The sequence below is a fragment of the Callospermophilus lateralis genome, chromosome 2 (assembly GCF_048772815.1).
Source record: "Callospermophilus lateralis isolate mCalLat2 chromosome 2, mCalLat2.hap1, whole genome shotgun sequence".
NCBI classification, from domain to species: Eukaryota; Metazoa; Chordata; class Mammalia; order Rodentia; family Sciuridae; genus Callospermophilus; species Callospermophilus lateralis.
This window is the reverse complement of record NC_135306.1, coordinates 182,518,762-182,537,392: the sequence shown is the minus strand read 5'-3', so window position 1 is coordinate 182,537,392 and position 18,631 is coordinate 182,518,762. Positions and strand designations below refer to the sequence as shown.

At 45.4% G+C, this 18,631-nt stretch overlaps 1 protein-coding gene across 2 annotated transcripts in view; it reads left to right on the top strand.

The window, feature by feature from the left end:
• Positions 1-18,631, top strand: part of Pamr1 (peptidase domain containing associated with muscle regeneration 1) — a 76,352-nt gene that overhangs the window by 42,448 nt on the left and 15,273 nt on the right. For both annotated transcript variants that reach the window (XM_076844342.2, XM_076844343.2), the window contains exons 4-6: positions 233-347; positions 1,875-2,092; positions 4,671-4,778. In XM_076844342.2, the coding sequence (XP_076700457.1) occupies positions 233-347; positions 1,875-2,092; positions 4,671-4,778 (441 nt within the window). The remainder of the gene's footprint in view (positions 1-232; positions 348-1,874; positions 2,093-4,670; positions 4,779-18,631) is intronic.

The following is an 18,631-nucleotide window of genomic DNA, read 5'->3' as shown; positions in this document are numbered from 1 at the left end:
TGGAGAACTGGGATGATAGCACTTCCCTTCCCAAGCTGTTGGGTGGATTAAATGAATTGATTTGTGCAATTGGCCTCATACATGGATAGATGTTTAAAAAAATATTGGTTTCCCTCTCCCTTCTCCCTCTTTGTTCTGTTCTAAGGGGTGTGGGATGAGTTCAAAGGCTCCTCCCTCCATCTCTTTTGTGTTGACCCCAATCTCCCCATCCCAATCCTTTTTCTCTTCTCAGGATGTGGCCAGGTTCTTCGAGTCCCAAAGGGTCAGATTTTGTTGGAGAGTTACCCCTTAAATGCTCACTGCGAGTGGACCATTCATGCCAAACCTGGGTTTATCATCCAACTGAGGTAAGGGCTGGGGCCACAATTGAGAAGCATCAAGGAGACCATAGTGGCATGGACCAAGTTCACCATTAACACTTTACTCTTCACCCCTGAAAAATACCTCCCTCTTTTCTTCCAGGGTAGCAGAGTGGCTGCATCACCCCTCAGATTTCCACTTAGTTTTTCCCTTCTCTAGTTGTGGGGAGGCCGGAGGTGATTGAGATTCCTGATCCTGTAGGGTACAACTTTCAACAAACATTTTCTGGGGGGATGAATGTACCCTGAGTTCCCGTAGGCCAACTCTGCCATCTGGGAGGAGCAACATGGTTCCCTGAATTGGAAGGACCCAGCAAAACCTTCTCCATCCTTATCAAAGCAGGCCTTGGTAGCTGGTGTCCCACACCATGAGGACCTGGGGGTTGGGAGTGAGCTGATTAATTGGGCTTTCTCAGAGGAGGGCTGGTTCTAGGAGGAACTTAGGGGGTCACAGTCTTCTGCTTAAGGGGCTCAGGACTGGGTCTCCCAGGATGCTAAGGCAGGTGTTAAATGCTGCATATTAACATTTCAGCAGCTGAGAGACCAAGATAGATGTTCTCTCAGAGCCTCTAAAAAGCTTCTCCAAGATCCAGGAGAAGATCCAAAAAGAAATAGCCCCCAAAATAAAATGTTGAAGGATTAAGAAGCACATTACCAGCCCAGGAGAGAGGCCTGATTTCTTTCCATATTTAAACTTGGGCATTCTGGCCCCGAGTAATGATAATCATGAAAACACTTGGAAGCATATTCACAATATTTAGCTTAAAAGCTCATCAGTCATTCCCTTTCTGTCACCTGCCAGGCTACCACAAAATCTATTTTCTTGCCTGTAAAATAATTTCGGGGCCACCCATCTCCCTCTGTCCCCAGAGCCCCCCTTCTACTCAGACCACGCGTCTCACTGGGATTCTGTCCAGGCTCCTGACTGGGGTTCCTGCTTCTGCTTCTGCCTGCTACCGTCTCCTCCTCTCAGAGTGGCTAGAGTGGTCATTTAAGGTCCTAAATCCCAACAGCACCTTCGTGTTGAAACCTTCTAGCGGCTTCCTGTTGAGCTTGGAATCAAATCTGAACCCCTCACCAGGCAGCATGCTACTGTCCCCTTCACTCAAGGATGTCCCCTGGCGGTATCCTGAATTCTCCTTCAGTTCTTCATGCCAAGTGCACTCACAGATTCCCCCGCTGGACCACTCTTAGGCAGGACATTTACAGGTCTAGCTTCATCGCATTGCTTCCTCTCTACTAGGGTCTACTAAGTCCCTTGGAAAGGTTTTCCTTGACCACAGTGTCAGAGATGAGACTCTCACTTCATGCTCTTATCTGGTTCATTGTATTCATGGCGCTTAGCATTCACTGGATTTGCCTTTTTGTTTGTTTGTTTTTTCTGCTCTCTCATTGCTTATTGTCTGTCTTCCAAAGCAGAGATCCATCTCCATAAGGGCAGGTCTTGAAGAGGCCCCAGGATCTTAGCACTGCCCAGGGCCCACCTGTTTCTTCTGTCACCCTTTCCACCCACAGGTTTGTCATGTTGAGCCTGGAGTTTGACTACATGTGCCAGTACGACTATGTGGAGGTCCGTGATGGAGACAGCCGCGACAGCCCCATCATCAAGCGTTTCTGTGGCAACGAGCGGCCGGCTCCCATCAGGAGCATGGGCTCCTCGCTCCATATCCTCTTCCATTCGGATGGCTCCAAGAATTTCGATGGCTTCCATGCCATCTACGAGGAGATCACAGGTAAAGACCACAGAGACAACTGTGTAGCATTTTATGGTTTGCTCCAGTAAAATCTGCTCCGGGTAAGTCCTTTCTCCCTGCACAGACTTATTAAAACCTAGCATGTTGCATTCTTGGAAGCAACCTACACACTGAGAAAAAAAAGGGAGAGAGAGAAATGGCAAGGCATATTTCAGAACCAGAACTAGAAATTTTTATCTTCTTCATATAAATAAGGTGGGTAGAGCACAGAGAGACTGTATAATGTGTCCAGGTCACACAGCTATAATGGTGCAATCAGCAATTTGTACGCAAGCAGTTTGACGCTAGAGCTTATGAGGAGGGCATTATGGTAAAGAATATTGTCCTTGGATCCTTGGCAGATCAAGCCGTGTGACTTTGGGAAAATTCTTCTCTCTCTCTCTCTCTCTGGGCCTCTGTTTCCTAATTATTGTTAAGGAGATGGTCCTTAAGACGACTCTAGAATAGAGGAAGTGGTTAGCACAGTGTAATGCACAGTAAGCACTTAAAAGCTGCCAACCCAAGTGTATCTTTGGCCTCCATTAGCCATCTGTAAAATAGATCTCAAAAGTCTTAAACTACTCTGGCAAATGTCGTGTACTTGATGAGGAGCTCAGGCCTGACTTTAAATCCTGCTCTCTTTGGCGTATTTGGAAGTAGGATTTGGCCAAGATGAAGTACTCAATCCTAAGGAATCAGCCTGGTTCTCATTGTTCTGAGATCAGATTGCAGCAGGTTTTACAAAATAAGCTCAGGCTCAAAGGTCAAGTTTTTAAAAATACTGAATAATAATAAAAACAAACTAGCGATGGCCTTCTCCTCATCATGGCTCCCTCAGGAGGAAAGTTCTGATGTGAGTCTTAGGAAAGCGGGGGTGGGGTGGTGGTGGAAGGGGATGGGTGGGGGGGGTAGTGGTAGTGATGGTAGAGTCAGGGTTTCTGCAGTCCCCTCCATTCATCTGCCTGTCCCTTAGCAGGATGCCCGCAGCAGCTTTCAGCAGTTGTTCCTGTCTCCAGTCCATGCCGGGCCCCATGGGGCTGTGCAGGGCCTGGGAGTTCCAGATGCTTTGCTGCTGTGGGTGGTCAGTCCTTGTCCCTGATGACACCCTGCTGGTCCCCTGTGAGGTGGTCTGTCAGGCAGAGCCAGCTGTCAGGGAGGCTGGTGGGGGGCAGTGGTGGCTCACCAACCTGTGTGCCTGTGATGGAGGGAGGGTCTCCCTCTTATGAAATGGGCTCCTCGACTCCCCGCTCCCCTGAGAATCTAGGAAACACTAGCCTGCCCTGGCAAAGAGCCAGCACCATTTCTGCTCCTCACATTCGCCATTCGTCAGTTTATATCCATTATTGCCTCGGGCTAGGGTCACCTGTCTCAAACCTGCATATCACAACCCATGCTTCAGAATCCCTATCACCTTGTCCATCCTTGGCTAAACCCTTTCTCTTGCTCCAGTGAGCTGTGACTTTGCCCTTTTGTGACCGCTCTGTAGCACTGTCTCTTCTTTTTTGATAATACACTAACTGCACCGTGCTTTGGGTTACAGTTGTATATTTTTCTTTACATCACCTTGACCTGGTAAATAGAATCTCCTATTTCTCTTTGTGTCTCTCCAGTACCTTTCACAGAGCAAGCTCTCAGTACAGATTTGTTCCACTAAACGGAGGGATGCATTTCTTCCGTCAACGTAGGAATGGTGATAACACATGCATAGGGTTTTTCAATGTCTTTTTGTAGAAAATATAGTCCTTAAGGTGCTCTGTAAAGAGCAGGTTATGAGGTCAGATGAGCTTGGGGAAGACTGAATGTTATGTGCATTCTTAGAACTTCATAATGCATAGGGCGTTAAACTGAGAGGTTCTACAGCGAAACAGTTTGGTTAATTACCATTAATGCCAGGAGCAGTTCCCCAGTACATCTGAGGCCAGAACCCTTATTGAGTTGAACTTATATCAACATCACAAGGGCTAATGGCTACAGAACATATGTTTGGAGATTCTCAAGTACACCCTTAATGGTGTCAAAAGATTATCTTCCAGTGACTGTCTCTTATTTTTTTTTTTTAAGGGTGATCTAAAGCTACCCAAGGATGCTTACCCATCCAAGAGATGCAAAGCATCTGCTTTCATTTATTTAATGCTCCAGTTTATTTTTTTTGGTACCAGGTATTGAACCCAAGAGTGCTTAACCACTGAGCCCCAGCCCCAGCCCCTTTTGGATTTTATCTTGAGACAGGGTCTTGCTAAGTTGCTGAGGCTGGCTTTGAACTTGGGGATCCTCCTGCCTCAGCCTCCTTAGTCACTGGGGTTTGCAGGCTTGCGCCACGGAACCCAGTGCTCCTGTTTATTTTTTGTCTTATGCCCCTCAGACTAGCGTCGCCTTCTGGGTGCCTCAGAAAGATCGAATAATATCAGCAGCCTCTGACATTTAACGAGTACCTACCTGTTTTAGGCATTAGCAGGTCAGGGTAACATGAATTCCGTTTAAGGAATAGAAAACCACCAAGAAGTCAAGAAGCCTCCAGGCCTGGAGAGGAGGCACTTAGGGATGCACAGTGGCACTTAGGATGCCTTTTGTCTTACAGCATGCTCCTCGTCCCCTTGTTTCCATGACGGCACCTGCCTCCCTGACAAAGCTGGATCTTATAAGTGTGCCTGCCTGGCAGGCTACACCGGGCAGCGCTGTGAAAACCGTGAGTATGCCTCCTGGGTGGAGCTGAGGAGCCTCGCGGGCGGGCCTGGGAGGGCTTTGGGGCTCTCGGGGTTGCTGTTTCTTGGTGTCTAGGACTCTCTGTCCAAGATGGCGCAGGGTGTGGATACAACTGAGTGGCCTCAGAAGGGCAGGGCTGCTGGAATACCAACATTTGCCCCTTGACATTTCTAGCCCAAACCTATTGCAAATACCTCTCAAAAAAGACACAGCAGTCTCACATATTATTCAGAGCTCAGGAACACCGAGGAAACAGTCAGCTGTAGAAAGCCACCGTTGTCAGCTCTACCGTGGTTCAGGGTTTGAGCTCCCTGTCCATCCTAAGGTCTGGAGTTTGGAATTGTCCTCCAGGGCACCATTCGTGGGTCCGATGTGGTGTGGGATAGTCTGAAACCCTACATGGAGCATGGTCAATATGTAAGGTGACCACAAGCTCCAGTTTTCTGGGGACAGTCTGTCTCAGTGTGTGCATTTTGTCTAAATATAATAAGATCCTCACTCACACTCAAAGCTTCCTGAATTGGGCGGCAAATAACATGGGTATCCTATAAGGATGAGAAGAGGTTTGTTGAGGCACAAACTAACGTTTTCTGAAGGACTGCTGTGCATTGGGAGTGTGGAGAGGCAGGGAAAGAGGACGCCTTGTCTTTCTCTGAAGCAGCTTCTCCCGAGTTGGTGAGACCCGTTTCAACCTCCTTTAGTAGTTCTTGGGCAGGCCTGGAAAGAAAGGGGGTGCAGGGGGTGGGACATAAGAGAGGAGGATCCAGCTGGTTATATCCAGGACAGCTCTCCTTGTTCTCAACCATTCAAGCCCTGGCCCAACCTTCTGCCTGAGCCAAATTCACCCCTTCCCTTTCCCCTTCCCCTCCCTTCCTCTTTGTTCTAGGATCAAACCTAGGGTCTCCAGCATATTAAGGATGCAATTTACCACTGACCTATACTCCCAGCTCCTGAGTCATGTCATGACTGTAACATTGAACCACTCAAGTTCTCTAGTCTTATAGCTGTGCAATAATAACCCCCAGTCATCCAAACAGCAGAAACCAACTCAAGAAAATAATTCACTCCCAAAACAGGAAATCAGCATGCGATTTTCCTCCACTATTAGACCCAAGAAGAGAGAAGAGAGACTTGAATGTGCTGAGTGTGAACAAGCCTCTGACAGATCTAATCCTTGTCCTTAGGAAGTGTCATGCTGACGGCTGCATGTGGTAGCACCATGAATGTCCAGCCCCTCTGTGTGGTGCCAAGGACTGTGACATTTTAACCCAGTAACCAGAAATAATTGGTCGGGGTATCTGATAACTAAAACCATGTGTTATGTCCTGTGTGCTAATAGAAGTTTGAGACCCAAAGTTGGTGTCATGCACTGAAACCATCACCCTGGGATGAGAGGTGCAGAACAAGAAAAGTCAAAATTTGGGGAAGAGCTGAAGGAGTACAGTTTCTACCCTGGGCAGGGTTCCTCCAAGCAGATCCTGAGACGGGAATGAGTGCACAAGTGAGGTTTCAAGGTCAAGCGCCCTGGAGAAGCTCATAAGGGAGGGGACAAGGAATCAGGAAGGGAATGAAGCTAAGTAAGTGTGAGGTTTCAGGTGAAATCCCAGCCCCAGTGTTGAGTGGTAGTGAGATCTGGAATATAAAGGAAGTGCAGGCTAGGGGACTGGGCTGTCCTGTCCACACAACAGTGAGTCATTGGCTAAATTCCATGGGGAACTAGGGGACATGAACTGGGCCCCCTGGCTTTCTGTGCAGGTGGATAATGTGGTTCTCATCCCCGTGGGCAGTTCTCTGAAAGCAGCAGGTGCAGACAATATTGCAGAATGGGGAGGGGTCCCTGACTACGCCACTGAGTTCTGCTGAAAGCATCCCTTGCTCTGGAGTGGCTCGGCGGGTTTGAGTGGGACTCGGGGAGAGGCTTAGAAAAGGATGCTCCGTGGTCCCCGCCTCATTTGAGGCTGCTGTGTTGTGTGCAGGCAAATCAAGGAACCAAGGCTTTCTCTTTGCATCAAGAAATTGTATGTGGTGTGATTCTTCTCATGGCAGTGCTGGACCTTGACCCTTTAGATTCAAAGGGACATGGTGGCAGCTAGAGTAGCTTAAAGGGAATGCTTAATGAACTCAAGGAACTGCACAATATGAGGGCTTTGATAAACAGGTAAAATTGCAAAGAAGTGAAACATCACCAAATAAGACCAGATGCCTTTAAGAAGCTGTTTTAATTCTTCCCAAAGTTATGACTAAAATGTGCCTGGATAGCGTGTGAATCAAATATGGATTTCTCAGCATGATTATTCCACCAAGAAAAAATAAACATCATGAAAAATGAATGTAAAATAAGGCATTTTGTACTGATTTGTAACTTGATTCATACAGTATCTGAAATCACTTTAAAACACCAGCATAGATGGGCAAGAAAATTCTCCCCTGCCAGTTTATATATATATAGTTCAAAAACCATAATTCCTCAGCACCGCGCAGTTACAGCTGGGTGAAGATATTCACAGTGGAAATCTGATATGTCATTTGCTAGCATCCTTATGGGGTCTGAATGTTTATTATTTTCTATAAGATGCAGGTTTATTTTTTTCCTGTTAGGAAGTTTGGCATGAGTTCTAATGCACTCCGTGGGGGAAACATCACAAAAATTAGCTGTGGCAGTTTACCTTATAATTTTTGAACAGATCTTCGTCATTTTTTTTTCAGAGCAATCTGTCAGTTAGAAAAGCAGAAAAGAGAAAAAATATTAATTCTGTTTTCCTCATGAGGATATCAATGTACTGGAACAATCTCTCTAGAAGGAATTCTTTCAAAGTGAAGAAGAAACCCAAGCACTCTCAGATTCCCCCAAACTCTCAAATGCCCAAATTGGACTGGGCAATTATTTTTAAAAATTAGTTTTAAGAGCACCGAGCTCAGGATGCACAAGATTTCTGTCTTTGATTTATGTGATATCAAATTTGATAAGAGGAAACCACTTCTAGATGCTGCACTCAAGTCTTTGTGGAAAATTAGATGCTCCTTTTTGCATATGAAAGATTCAAAGCAGAGGATGCAAAATGCCATTCCTCATCAGATCCAAAACCAGAAGTGAGAATTGCACATTTCCCATGTAATTCATCATGTCTCATGGTGGCTCTTGCAGCGTGGCTTGGTAGGACTCTGGGTGATTGAGTGGTGAGCTCTGGTGACCACTGTGTCCCATGATCAAGTCATTTCAAAGGTCTTTCCTTCCTGATATGGCTCATCAGTCTCTCTATTCTCAGGAAAGTCCTTGATACAAACTAACTTTATACATGTGCATTCCTTAAGTAGGATCCAATAGAAGTAGGTTTTCTACTTCCTTGCAGAAGAAACCAAAGGTCAAATAATACAGAGGTGTGTGAAATAAAAAGAGAATACTATTTTCCCTGACCAATCCGGGTTTCCAGGGAAACCACTGGTAGAAACTGTGGACTTCTTTCTATGTTGCTCCAACCTATGATTTCATATATCCTTATTTTAAGCCAGTGGTTCTGAGCCAGGGGTGATTTTGCCCTTCATCTCCACCCCTGGGTGGCACTTGGCAATGCCTTAATCAATGCTGGTGGTTATAATTGTGGGGGTAAAGGAGACAATGCTGGCCTCTAAAAGGTGGAGGCCAGGATGCTGCTAAACATCCTACACGAACCAGGACAGCCCCACCACAGTTATCTAGCCCAGAGCCAGTGGTGCCAAGGTCAAGAGACCATTTTACCAAAGTGCATTCAAGAATACATACAATCATTCAACTCATTTTCAATACCCATGTCATGGATATCTTTTCCAGATGGGTCCATGAAACGATTCCTGAGTATTCATTGTATGCATGAATGCGCTATCAAATATTCATCACATTCTTATGATGGATTGATGGATTTGATATTGTTTAAAATTTTTTTGCTATTATGATGAGAACTGCAATGGATATCTCTACATGTGAACAAAAAATTTTTGTAAGATAAATTTCTAGATGTTGAACTGTTGGTTCAAAGGGTACATGTATTTATTTATTTGTTCTTTTTAGATATACTTGATAATAGAATGTATTTGACATTATACATATATGAAGTACAATTTTCCATTCCTGTGTTTGTACATAATATGGAGTTACACTGGTCATGTGTTCGAATATGAACATAGGAAAATTATGTCTGACTCATTCTACTTTCATTCCAATTCTCATTTCCTCTTCCTTCCTCCATTCCCCTTTGTCTAATCCTATAAACTTCTATTCTCTCTTCCCACCCTGCTTTATTGTGTGTTAGCATCTGCATATCAGAGTGAACATTTTGGCCTTTGGTTTTGGGGATTGGCTTATTTCACTTAGCATGATAGTTTTCAATTCATTTACCGCAAATGCCATAATTTAATTCTTCTTTATGGTTGAATAATATTTCGTTGTGTACATAAACCACACTTTCTTTATCCATTCATCTGGTGAAGGGCACCTAGGTTGGTTCCATAGCTTGGCTATTGTGAATTGAGCTGCTATAAACATTGATGTGACTGCACCATTATAGTATGCTTCCTTTAAGTCCTTTAGGTATATGCTGAGGAGTGGTATAACTGGGTCGAACGGTGGTTCCATTCCAGGCTTTCTGAGAATCTCCATACTGCTTTCCAGAGTGGTTTTACCAATTTGCAGTCCCATCAGCAATGTACGAGTGGGGGTACATGTATTTAAAGATTTGAGAATGATTGCCAAGAAGGTCATGAAAAGGTTTTACCAATCTACGAGATGAGCCATTCATTATAAGCACCAGACCTAGAAATAGGAATTGGGATCTGCATTTCAGAAACAAAGGTCTACCCTTGTCAAAATGGAAATGGGTGTGTTTTCAGGGGGTTCCACTGGTCTGAGGAGAGAGAGTTCTTGTTCAGACTTTGGGAAGTGGTGGATTAAAGGAGAAACAATCAGCAAGGTCTGGCCTTGTCCCAGTGGTCAAGAGGGTGTGAAAGGCCTGGGACACTCATCAAGGGCTATTACACCCCCACCCCCCAACCTCAGCTTCCCTAAAATGTTTTCCAAGGAGGTAAAACTTTCCTCTGCTCCTGAGTGACCTCCTCAGAACCCTGACAAGGGGAGTGGCCCTTCCTCAGCCTTGAGGCCAGACTCACCCCCTGCCAACGCCCTCAGTGACCTCCAGCCTCCCTGGGCCACCATGCAAGAAACTGAGACCCCTTCTTTCCTCTGAAGTTTCCTGTTTCTTTGTATGGAACACAACGACAAAATAAGTCCTCAAGAAAATGGTCAGAGTCTTGTTTTGAAAAAGTGGAGAGCAAGGGATTCATCGCCCGCCCCAGTTTCCATGTTGTCTTTGTTCCTCTGGCCCAGTTGACGAGGCCCGGCTCTCCCCTGTGCATCCTAATGAAGGACGATGAAACGGGCTAAATCTTGGGGGCACAATGCTCACACTGCAGGCTCTGACGCGCCTTTGAACAAAACAAACCGGGCTCCACCAATTAAGGGAAAATGGTGAATCTGGATTCATTTGGGTTTGGAGACCCAGAAGGTTTCCCACTGGCCTGTCCCAAGGACTGAGAAGAAAGGAGCCCAGGGTGAGAGGCACACTGTCTCCTTGTGCTTCAAAGAGGTGCCCCGCATTTCTCATTGGAATAAGTGTTTGGGAACTTTGAGATCTTCATGGAAACATTAATGCTGATGCAAGTGAGATTGTTTGGAGACCCCTAATGGGTAGCAATCATCTCTTCCCCGACTGACAGGTAAATAAGGTGCTGTGTGCTCCCTGGATTAATGCAGACGGTTCTGACATTTTTCCAATAAGGTATTGAAAAACTGCCTTTGTCTCAGGTCCAAAGACCTCTCTTAGCCTCAGTATCTGGAAGACAGGTGCATCTCTGACTTCTGCTAGATGGTGCTTGGAATGTGTAGCCAGAAAGATCTTGGATTGACACTGAATCTGAAATTGGCCAGCCAGATGGTCTTAGACAAGTCATTTAACTTCCATGAGCCTCGATTTTCCCATTTACAAAGTTTAGCAAAATAATACCAAATTAGGGTGTTTGTGAGACCCACAAAAGGCAGAGTTGAGGAATAAGAGCTGTGAATCTTATGACTGCTTCTGGCCCTGTCTTAAAGTTGTTTGAAATTCTGGCAGAAAGCAGAGGATTCTCCAGATAAGGCATTATGGCAACAACACTAGTTTCTACAAGGTGATGATTATGAAAAAGTGGAGAGCAAGGGATTCAGCGCCTGCTCCAGTGGTTTAAGAAAATTCCCTAAAGACTCTCTGAGTTTCCTCTTGAGTTGACCTTCACGAGTCATTGCTGGACCCTTAATATTGCTACCACTGCATCAGCCCACAGGCAAGAAAGACCTGGTTTTAAAAGGACAAGCAGATGTTGCTGGTGTTATTGTCATAAGAAATCCTGGGTCCCAGGGGAAGATATGCCCACTGAGTGTGATGACTGGGGAGCCTTTGCCACCAGGATAGCCTGGAGAGGGGGTTTTCAGACATGATAAATGCAAGAATGTCATGAAGGAGCTGGATTTGGATACTCCGGGGAAGGTCACCCAAAGCATTGTGTTATCTGATCAGCCTCTGTTCTCTCATGGGGTTTTGGTAGTCATCATTTAACACACGGTGGGATGTGTGCCTGTCCCTGTGGTTATTTTGGAGACCTGGGTTTTAGAGCATCAGTTTTGTTAGAGGGATGGGGAAGAAAAAAGAAATGAATAACCTGACATAAGAGGGTATAAGAGTTAAGAGTGTAATTCTATGGAGAATGGTCTCAGGGATCCATAGTTATTATTCACAAGCACTTAATGATCCAGACCCTTGAGACTGGAGGAGCCCCAGGAAGACTATTAGCTGATAGACTGCTGACTTCGTACACAGTATCTGGGGCTCCCACCCACTCATTCTTCCTAACAAGGCAATGAACCTCTGAACTCCTCTTGGTATATTCAGAGGGACACCATCCATTTGGATTTAGATCCAAAACATAAGAACTGTTACTGAACACAGTCGAAGCTGCCCTTTAACAATTGTCAAGGTGTGTGTGTGTGTGTGTGTGTAGCTCGGAGGGAAAGTTTTCTTTTTTTTGGATCAATGCTTGTTCCTAAGTCTACACAGACCAAGTGACATCTAAGTTATGAACTCTGCTGGGCTGCAGAGACTCTGTGGCCTCTTAACCAAAGCATTGCTGTTGCATGCAGGGTAAGGTGCTTGGGGTTGTCTTGTCAAGGGTGCATTTGGCTAGTCAGTGAGTATTTTAGCAAAGCAGCATTTCTCCCCAAATAACAAGAAGGCAGGAGAGGCCATGTAAACTGTTCTCTAGCCTGCATGCCTCTCAGAGCATGGGAGGGAGCCCCCTGGAGCACGGAAGGGCCAGAGCCTCCATAATTCTACTCAGTTTTGTGTTCATCTGCTGCTCCTGGTCAAGGCCTTCTTGGCTTTGCTTTAGCAGATGAGGTCACTGAGGCTCGGCTTAATGGAGGAGGCCGATTTTATTTGGGTCCCAGGTTAAGAGGTAATCCATCAGAGCTGGGAGGGGCTGTGTGCCCACCTCGGGCTGGGAAGAGGGCACAAGTGATAGATGAAGGATGAGGGCATTGCAGAATTAACTTCTGATGGAAACAAACATCCTGCTTTAGTTGTTTTTTTGCCACTGTGACTGTAAGACCCAGCCAGCTCAATTGTAGAAGAGAAGAAGTTTATTTGGGGGCTCACAATTTCAGAAGTCTCGGTCCATAGACAGCCAGCTCCATTTCTACAGGCTTGAGGTGAGGCAGAACAACATGGCGGAAGAGTGTGGTGGAAGAAAGCAGCTCACATGATGACCAGAAAAGGGGGGGGGGAGAGAGAGAGAGAGAGAGAGAGAGAGAGAGGAGAGAGAGAGAGGAGAGAGAGAGAGAGAGAGAGAGAGAGAGAGAGAGAGAGAGATATCACCATTTGCCAACACAAATATATACCCCAAAGCCAAGTCCCAAATACCCCACCTCCTCCAGCCACACCCCACCTGCCTTCAGTCACCGCCCAGTTAATCCCATCAGGTAATTAATTCATGGATTGGGTTATGACTCTCACAACCCAATCATCTCTCCTTTGAACCTTCTTTAATTTCTCTCACACATGAGCTTTTGGGGGTACACCTCACATCCAAACCATAACACATCCCAGTCATCACTGGCCCTGAGATGAACCCCAGCCCTTTGACAGAGGCTAGGGATCCCCCAGTTTTCCTTAAAGGCTCCTGCCTCCTGGATCCTTCACTACTTCTCTCTCTCTCTTGCTCCAGAAGGCGAAAGCTTCCTCTTCTTTAAGAACAGGATGTTCTTGCTGGTATCCATGTACAAAGAACAGCAATAGTCATTATTCTCTCCATTCCTAATATAGACCAGGCTACGTGCTTCATGGGACATTGCCTGCTCAGTTTGTCAACTTCCTGCATAGTAGGTACTTCTGTCATCTCCACTGTACAGATGCATCCAGCCAAACACTTCTGAGTGTCCAAGAAGTGTACCAGGCCCTGGGGAAACATGGCAGAGCTTCATGGCCTATATTTTCTCTGCCTTTGGGCAAAGCCATAAAACTAGCCTAATCTTAGCCCATTTTTAGTAGAGGAAAGGGTCACATGTTGCATAGTTTCTGGCTACAACTTCCTGAAGTGAAGGCCTTTGGTGGTGGCCACAGGGGTGATGAGGATTACTGAGTGCATCTTGAAAGCCAGACATTCAGAAGGATCTCCTCAAAGGACTTGGATGTGCCCAGCAGCCAACGAACCTCAGATTGAAACAGACAGAGTTGTGTAGCTCAGGCCATTTTTTTTTTTTTTTTTAGTTGTAGATGGACCCAATGCTTTTATTTGTTTATTTATTTTTATGTGGTGATGAAGATTGAACCCAGTGCCTCACGCGTGCCAGGCAAGCGCCCTAACACTGAGCCACAACCATTTCCATAGCAAACATTTCTTATATTTCAAAACGTTAACTGTGATTACCACAGAGGGACATTTCTTCCGGTAGTTTAGAGTTGCCCTCTACCCTGGAGCTGACTCAGAAACCTTCTGAGATTTGAAGAAACCCCAGGATCACTATTATTACCAAGCAGATGTAGTAGGTGGAGAACCACTAGGTTTCTAACACTCAGGTATGTTACCTATCCTACCCATTCACTCTGTCAAACAGGGATGTGCCAGGTTGCCTGGGACCAAGGAATAAAATGACTAGAGCTTTCTGAAAAGTTGTCAAAGTTGACCTATCTCTTAGGCACAGGCAGTGTTAGCAATCCAATTAAATAGGCCATCCAAACACCGGAAAAAGTAGTGGTCGAAAGACACAGTGTACCAGAGGCCCAAGACAATCCTGATTAAGATCAAATAGCTAATTGTAAGCCTCAGCCTCCAAATTGCTGCCGGATGAATAAATAGCAGTGTGTGCAATCCAAGCATAATTTCACATGGGTAGTGTCTCATTCACACCCGCAGAGGGCTGGAAAGCATCACAGAGGCAGGATGCCATTGGCTGGAAAGGGATGAAAAGAGATTTCAGTGCAGACGACATCATCAGTGGGTGTCATTATTCCTCGTTGGTGAAGACCTTCTTGTGAGTAAAAAGTATTTGGTTTTGTCTAGATACAATTTGAACTCAAATATAATTTGAACAGGAGAAAGTGAGGAAGAGTTAAAAGGCCATCTGAAGGTTGTCTCTGAGCACTGGCCTCACGTTCAATCAGGTTTCCAGAAAGGACAAAGCCCCAGTGAGAAAGTTAATGCCTTTTCCAAACAGAACCAAAATTCTGTCACAAGTGGTTCCCTTGATTTGGGTGATGAGTGAGAATGAGTAGATCCCAAGAGTATGCTAAGAATAGAGACGAATGTCCCTCCGTCCCCAGCCCCTGCCACCAGCTCCATCGTGGGGTGATGGGCTCTGTTGACTTTGGCCCTGTTTCCCTAGCTAATTCTCAGATAATCTTACAGCTCCGAAACTCAGCTCTTTCTAAAAAAGCAGAATAGGATCCTGACTTACTTTTTCCGCTCAGCTGGTTATCAGGCTGACATAAATATTTCATCAACATACAATTTGCCCACAGAAATGTATGCTTTTTACTCACAGTTTCGTAAATCGCTGCTAAACCATTTCCAAAGTCCAAGAGGACATAAGCAATCATAACTAGGTTAAAATTATTTAGAAGCAGAAATAGGACAATCCCAAAGAGAAGACCAGCAGATGGAATAGAGATTGAAAGAAAGCAAACACAGGCCCCTTTAGAGTTGCAAAGATTGTTAATTTTATTCTGACCTCTCCCTTGCTCTCCTGTGTCTAAGGGTGAGTACTGGGGAAATGTTGAACATTTCTTTTTTGTAAGTTACAGAAATATTAATATGCTTTGTTACTAGATATTTCTAAAAACTAGATCATTCCCCTTCTCATACACACACACAAAAAAAGTGACTGGTCTTGTTTATGCTCGCACTATTCCAGTGGGTGCCAGCTCAACCGGCTCCTGCCCTCACGTTCCTTCAACCCTGCCTGAGACCTTCTCCAGCTGGGAAGATCCTCTGGCCTATGGGCATCCTGGAGGCATGTAGAATTAGTACTTATCCCATCATCCTTCAACAAAGGATTGATGGTGCTCCATAGGTGAGAACTGGTATCTTGCTCCTTGAGTGGGATAACAATGAGGCATGTCCCATTGTTTCCCAGAGTTGCTAAATGGCACTGATTCTCAGTTGCCCCCCAGTGATAACTTGCTCGATAACTTAAGAAATTCACGGTCTTTATTTTCCCTAGTCCACTGTTGGCCCTTCCTGGGATTGCCACCAAGATAAACTGCTTGTACTCAAAACCCAGTCTCACATGCTACTGCTGGGGGAACTTAACCTCAGACACCTCTCTGAAAGTGTATTTCTGGAAGAGTTAACTTAGGAGAGCCTCGAGAGCTCTGTTAGCCCTGGTTCTCCAGAGAAGTAGAACCAATAGGAGATTCATCTATGTATAGGCTCACCTGATTGTGGAGGCTGAGAACCCCCATAACCGAGACGCAGGAGAGCTAGTAATTTGAAGGCTCTAATGTAGAGAGTCAGTGGTGTAGTTTCCAGTTCAGGCATGAAGGCCTGGGAATCAGGAGCCCCGAGGACCGAGTGTGGACATCCTGCTCAGCCAGCCAAGCAGAGAGAGAACACAATGCTCCCTTCCTCCATCTCATTCCTTTGTTCTATTCAGGCCCTCAGTGGATTGCATGCTGCCTACCCACATTGGAGAGGGTCAGCCCTGTACTCATTATACCAATTCAAACACTGGTCTCTTCTGGAAACATCTTGGGAGACACGTCCAGATATAATGCTTAGGCAGGTGTTGGGGAGCCCAGGATCTGGTCATGTTCTCCCAGAAGATCACTGATCACATTCAGCTAAATCACTATTTGGTGGCTTCTCTAAAGTTTTAGATAAATCTTTGATCAATGATGAATAACATAAATTTTAAGGGTTAGCCTTATCTGAAGGTTTCCCAAAATATGAATCATTTGCATTTCGGATTAAAAAAACAGTGTTAGACTCAGGAATTTATTTATAATCTGTATACACCCCCGCCACATACACACACACACACACACACACACACACACACACACCTCTTCTCTAGGGTCAGGGAGTGAGTGGAGATACCAGGGATGTTTGGAGAGAGCCAATAATAAAGATTTGTTTGAATGCTCATTTAGCCCTTTTAGACAGCAATTGGAGCATGGCTGCTTCCATCACGAAGAAGCATCTCTCTTCTAATTGTCTCATCTTTGGCTTTATGCCCTGATGTACTGGCCACACTGCCATAGCTTCACCATGTGCCCTGGTTGAGGGGTGACCTCTGTCTAGTGACTCAGGAAGAACACAAATGTGATAAAGCTGGGAACTCCAATTCCAACAAGGCCCCTGTGGTTAATCTCAGCAGAAGCGTCTAGATTAGAACCTGGTTCCACTTCACCCGGCTTCCTATCTATAGATAAGTGGTTTTCTGTCACACCCACACAGCAGGCTCAGACAGTTCAATCCATCACACCCAGGGACATCTTCATTGCGACCAAGGCCACAGTCAAATTTCACGCTTGACTAGTATTTGCTGAGACCCCCCCTTACCCTATTTTGATTTATTTAAGGACCCTGTGATCACCTTTATTTTATTCCTTGGTTAGGGTCCTATCTTCTGATGTGCTTTTAGAAGCACAGGTAAGAAAGGCACTAGTTAGGATAAATTAATGCTGATGAAAAACATTATGTACATTCCCCACCCCCACCCTGTGGGTTCTCTCTTTTTTTTGTGTGTGTCAGAGTGAGTTGAGTCAGCCTGAGGAAATAAAACTGGATTTCTTATAATAACATTCCTTAAAAATTCTAATTAAACCATGAGGAATTTATTTGATTAAGATTTGTTTTTTTGGACCAGGGATTGAACCCAGGGTGCTCAACCACTGAGCCACATCCCCAGCCTGTTTTATCTTTTTATTTTAAGACAAGGTCTCACTAAGTTGCTTAGAGCCTCACTAAGTTGCTGAAGCTGACTTTGAATTTGTGATCCTCCTGCCTCAGCCTCCTGAGCTGCTGGGATTACAGGTGTGCACCACCGTACCTGGCTGATTGAGAAAGATTGTCTGGTAAGATTCTGATCTGAGGAATAAGTTGCTGGAAGGAAAGTATCCAACCATTTTTGTCTATAACTGCCTACAGGAGGCCAAGGAAAGCCTTGAGATATCTAAAGTACTTTAGTGTAATCATCCTGGACTGATGTCACTTGTATTTCTGGGTTTAAATGAAAACGTCCTATGTTCGAGATAAAGAAAAGCCTCTTCCCATGTCCTGTTCTGCCGGGAATAGAGGAGGTACTCATTAAACATTTCATGTGAAGGCAAAGGGATCAGTCAAATCAATAGGCAGCAGCACCTCCCCAGTCCTTCTCTGAAAGGTGGGCCTGCTGGCTTCCAAAAGGCAAAGCAGCAACTGGATCCTTTAGTTCCTAAGAGGTTATAAACAGCTCCTGTCTCCAAATATGATCTTACAGCTTGCAGACCTAAGTAAAAGGAGAAAGCAAATATGCCTTGGGGGTGGGGGGCTAGTGTATCATATTAAGATTTTGGATTCATTTAGGAAAATGTATCACTTTTATGGACGGGAATGTACTGGTGAACAGAGAGATCATGGAAAAAGAGGTCTATTGTCTTTCCACAGCCAGAAGGTGGGTCCACTCCCCGGGTTAGGGATGAAAAATGTGGACTTCCTTTTGTCACATTCAATATTACTTTTCTGACTAGAGGGTACAGAAAGGCTAACTTATCAGTGTGCCCTGAAGAACCACTTTTTTCCTGAAGACATCTGCATGTTGATCTGACAGGCCTTCTGAGGTCTCCATCGCCATGTGCCCTGCTCACCGACCTCTGGACCTAGCCTTCTCACTTGGTGCCTTTGTAACAGGTATTGCCTCTCGCTGTTCCATTCAGGGGAGGAAAAAGATAACATTTTATTTGCTTTAAATCATCTTAAATCCAACTCTAAGCCCCATAATTCAGGGAAGCATGAGAGATTCAATTTCAATTATTGTTGAATCTTCTTTGGTACCCCAGGACTGTGAAAAGAGTCTTGAACATGGACCATGCCAAATCCTCAAGGAGACTCCTCTGATGGTAGGTTCTGGTCGGCACTGTTTGGTCTGAGGAATCTCATTGCCTCAGGTCACCTGTTCCCTTCAGGTACAGCAGATTGGCTGCTGTGGGGCTGGGCTGGAGCCCAGGAGCAAGCCTGGAGGCTGGGGGCTGTCTTAAGGACCAGCCTGTAGCTGCCTGGCCCAACAGCCTTCTTAAGGCT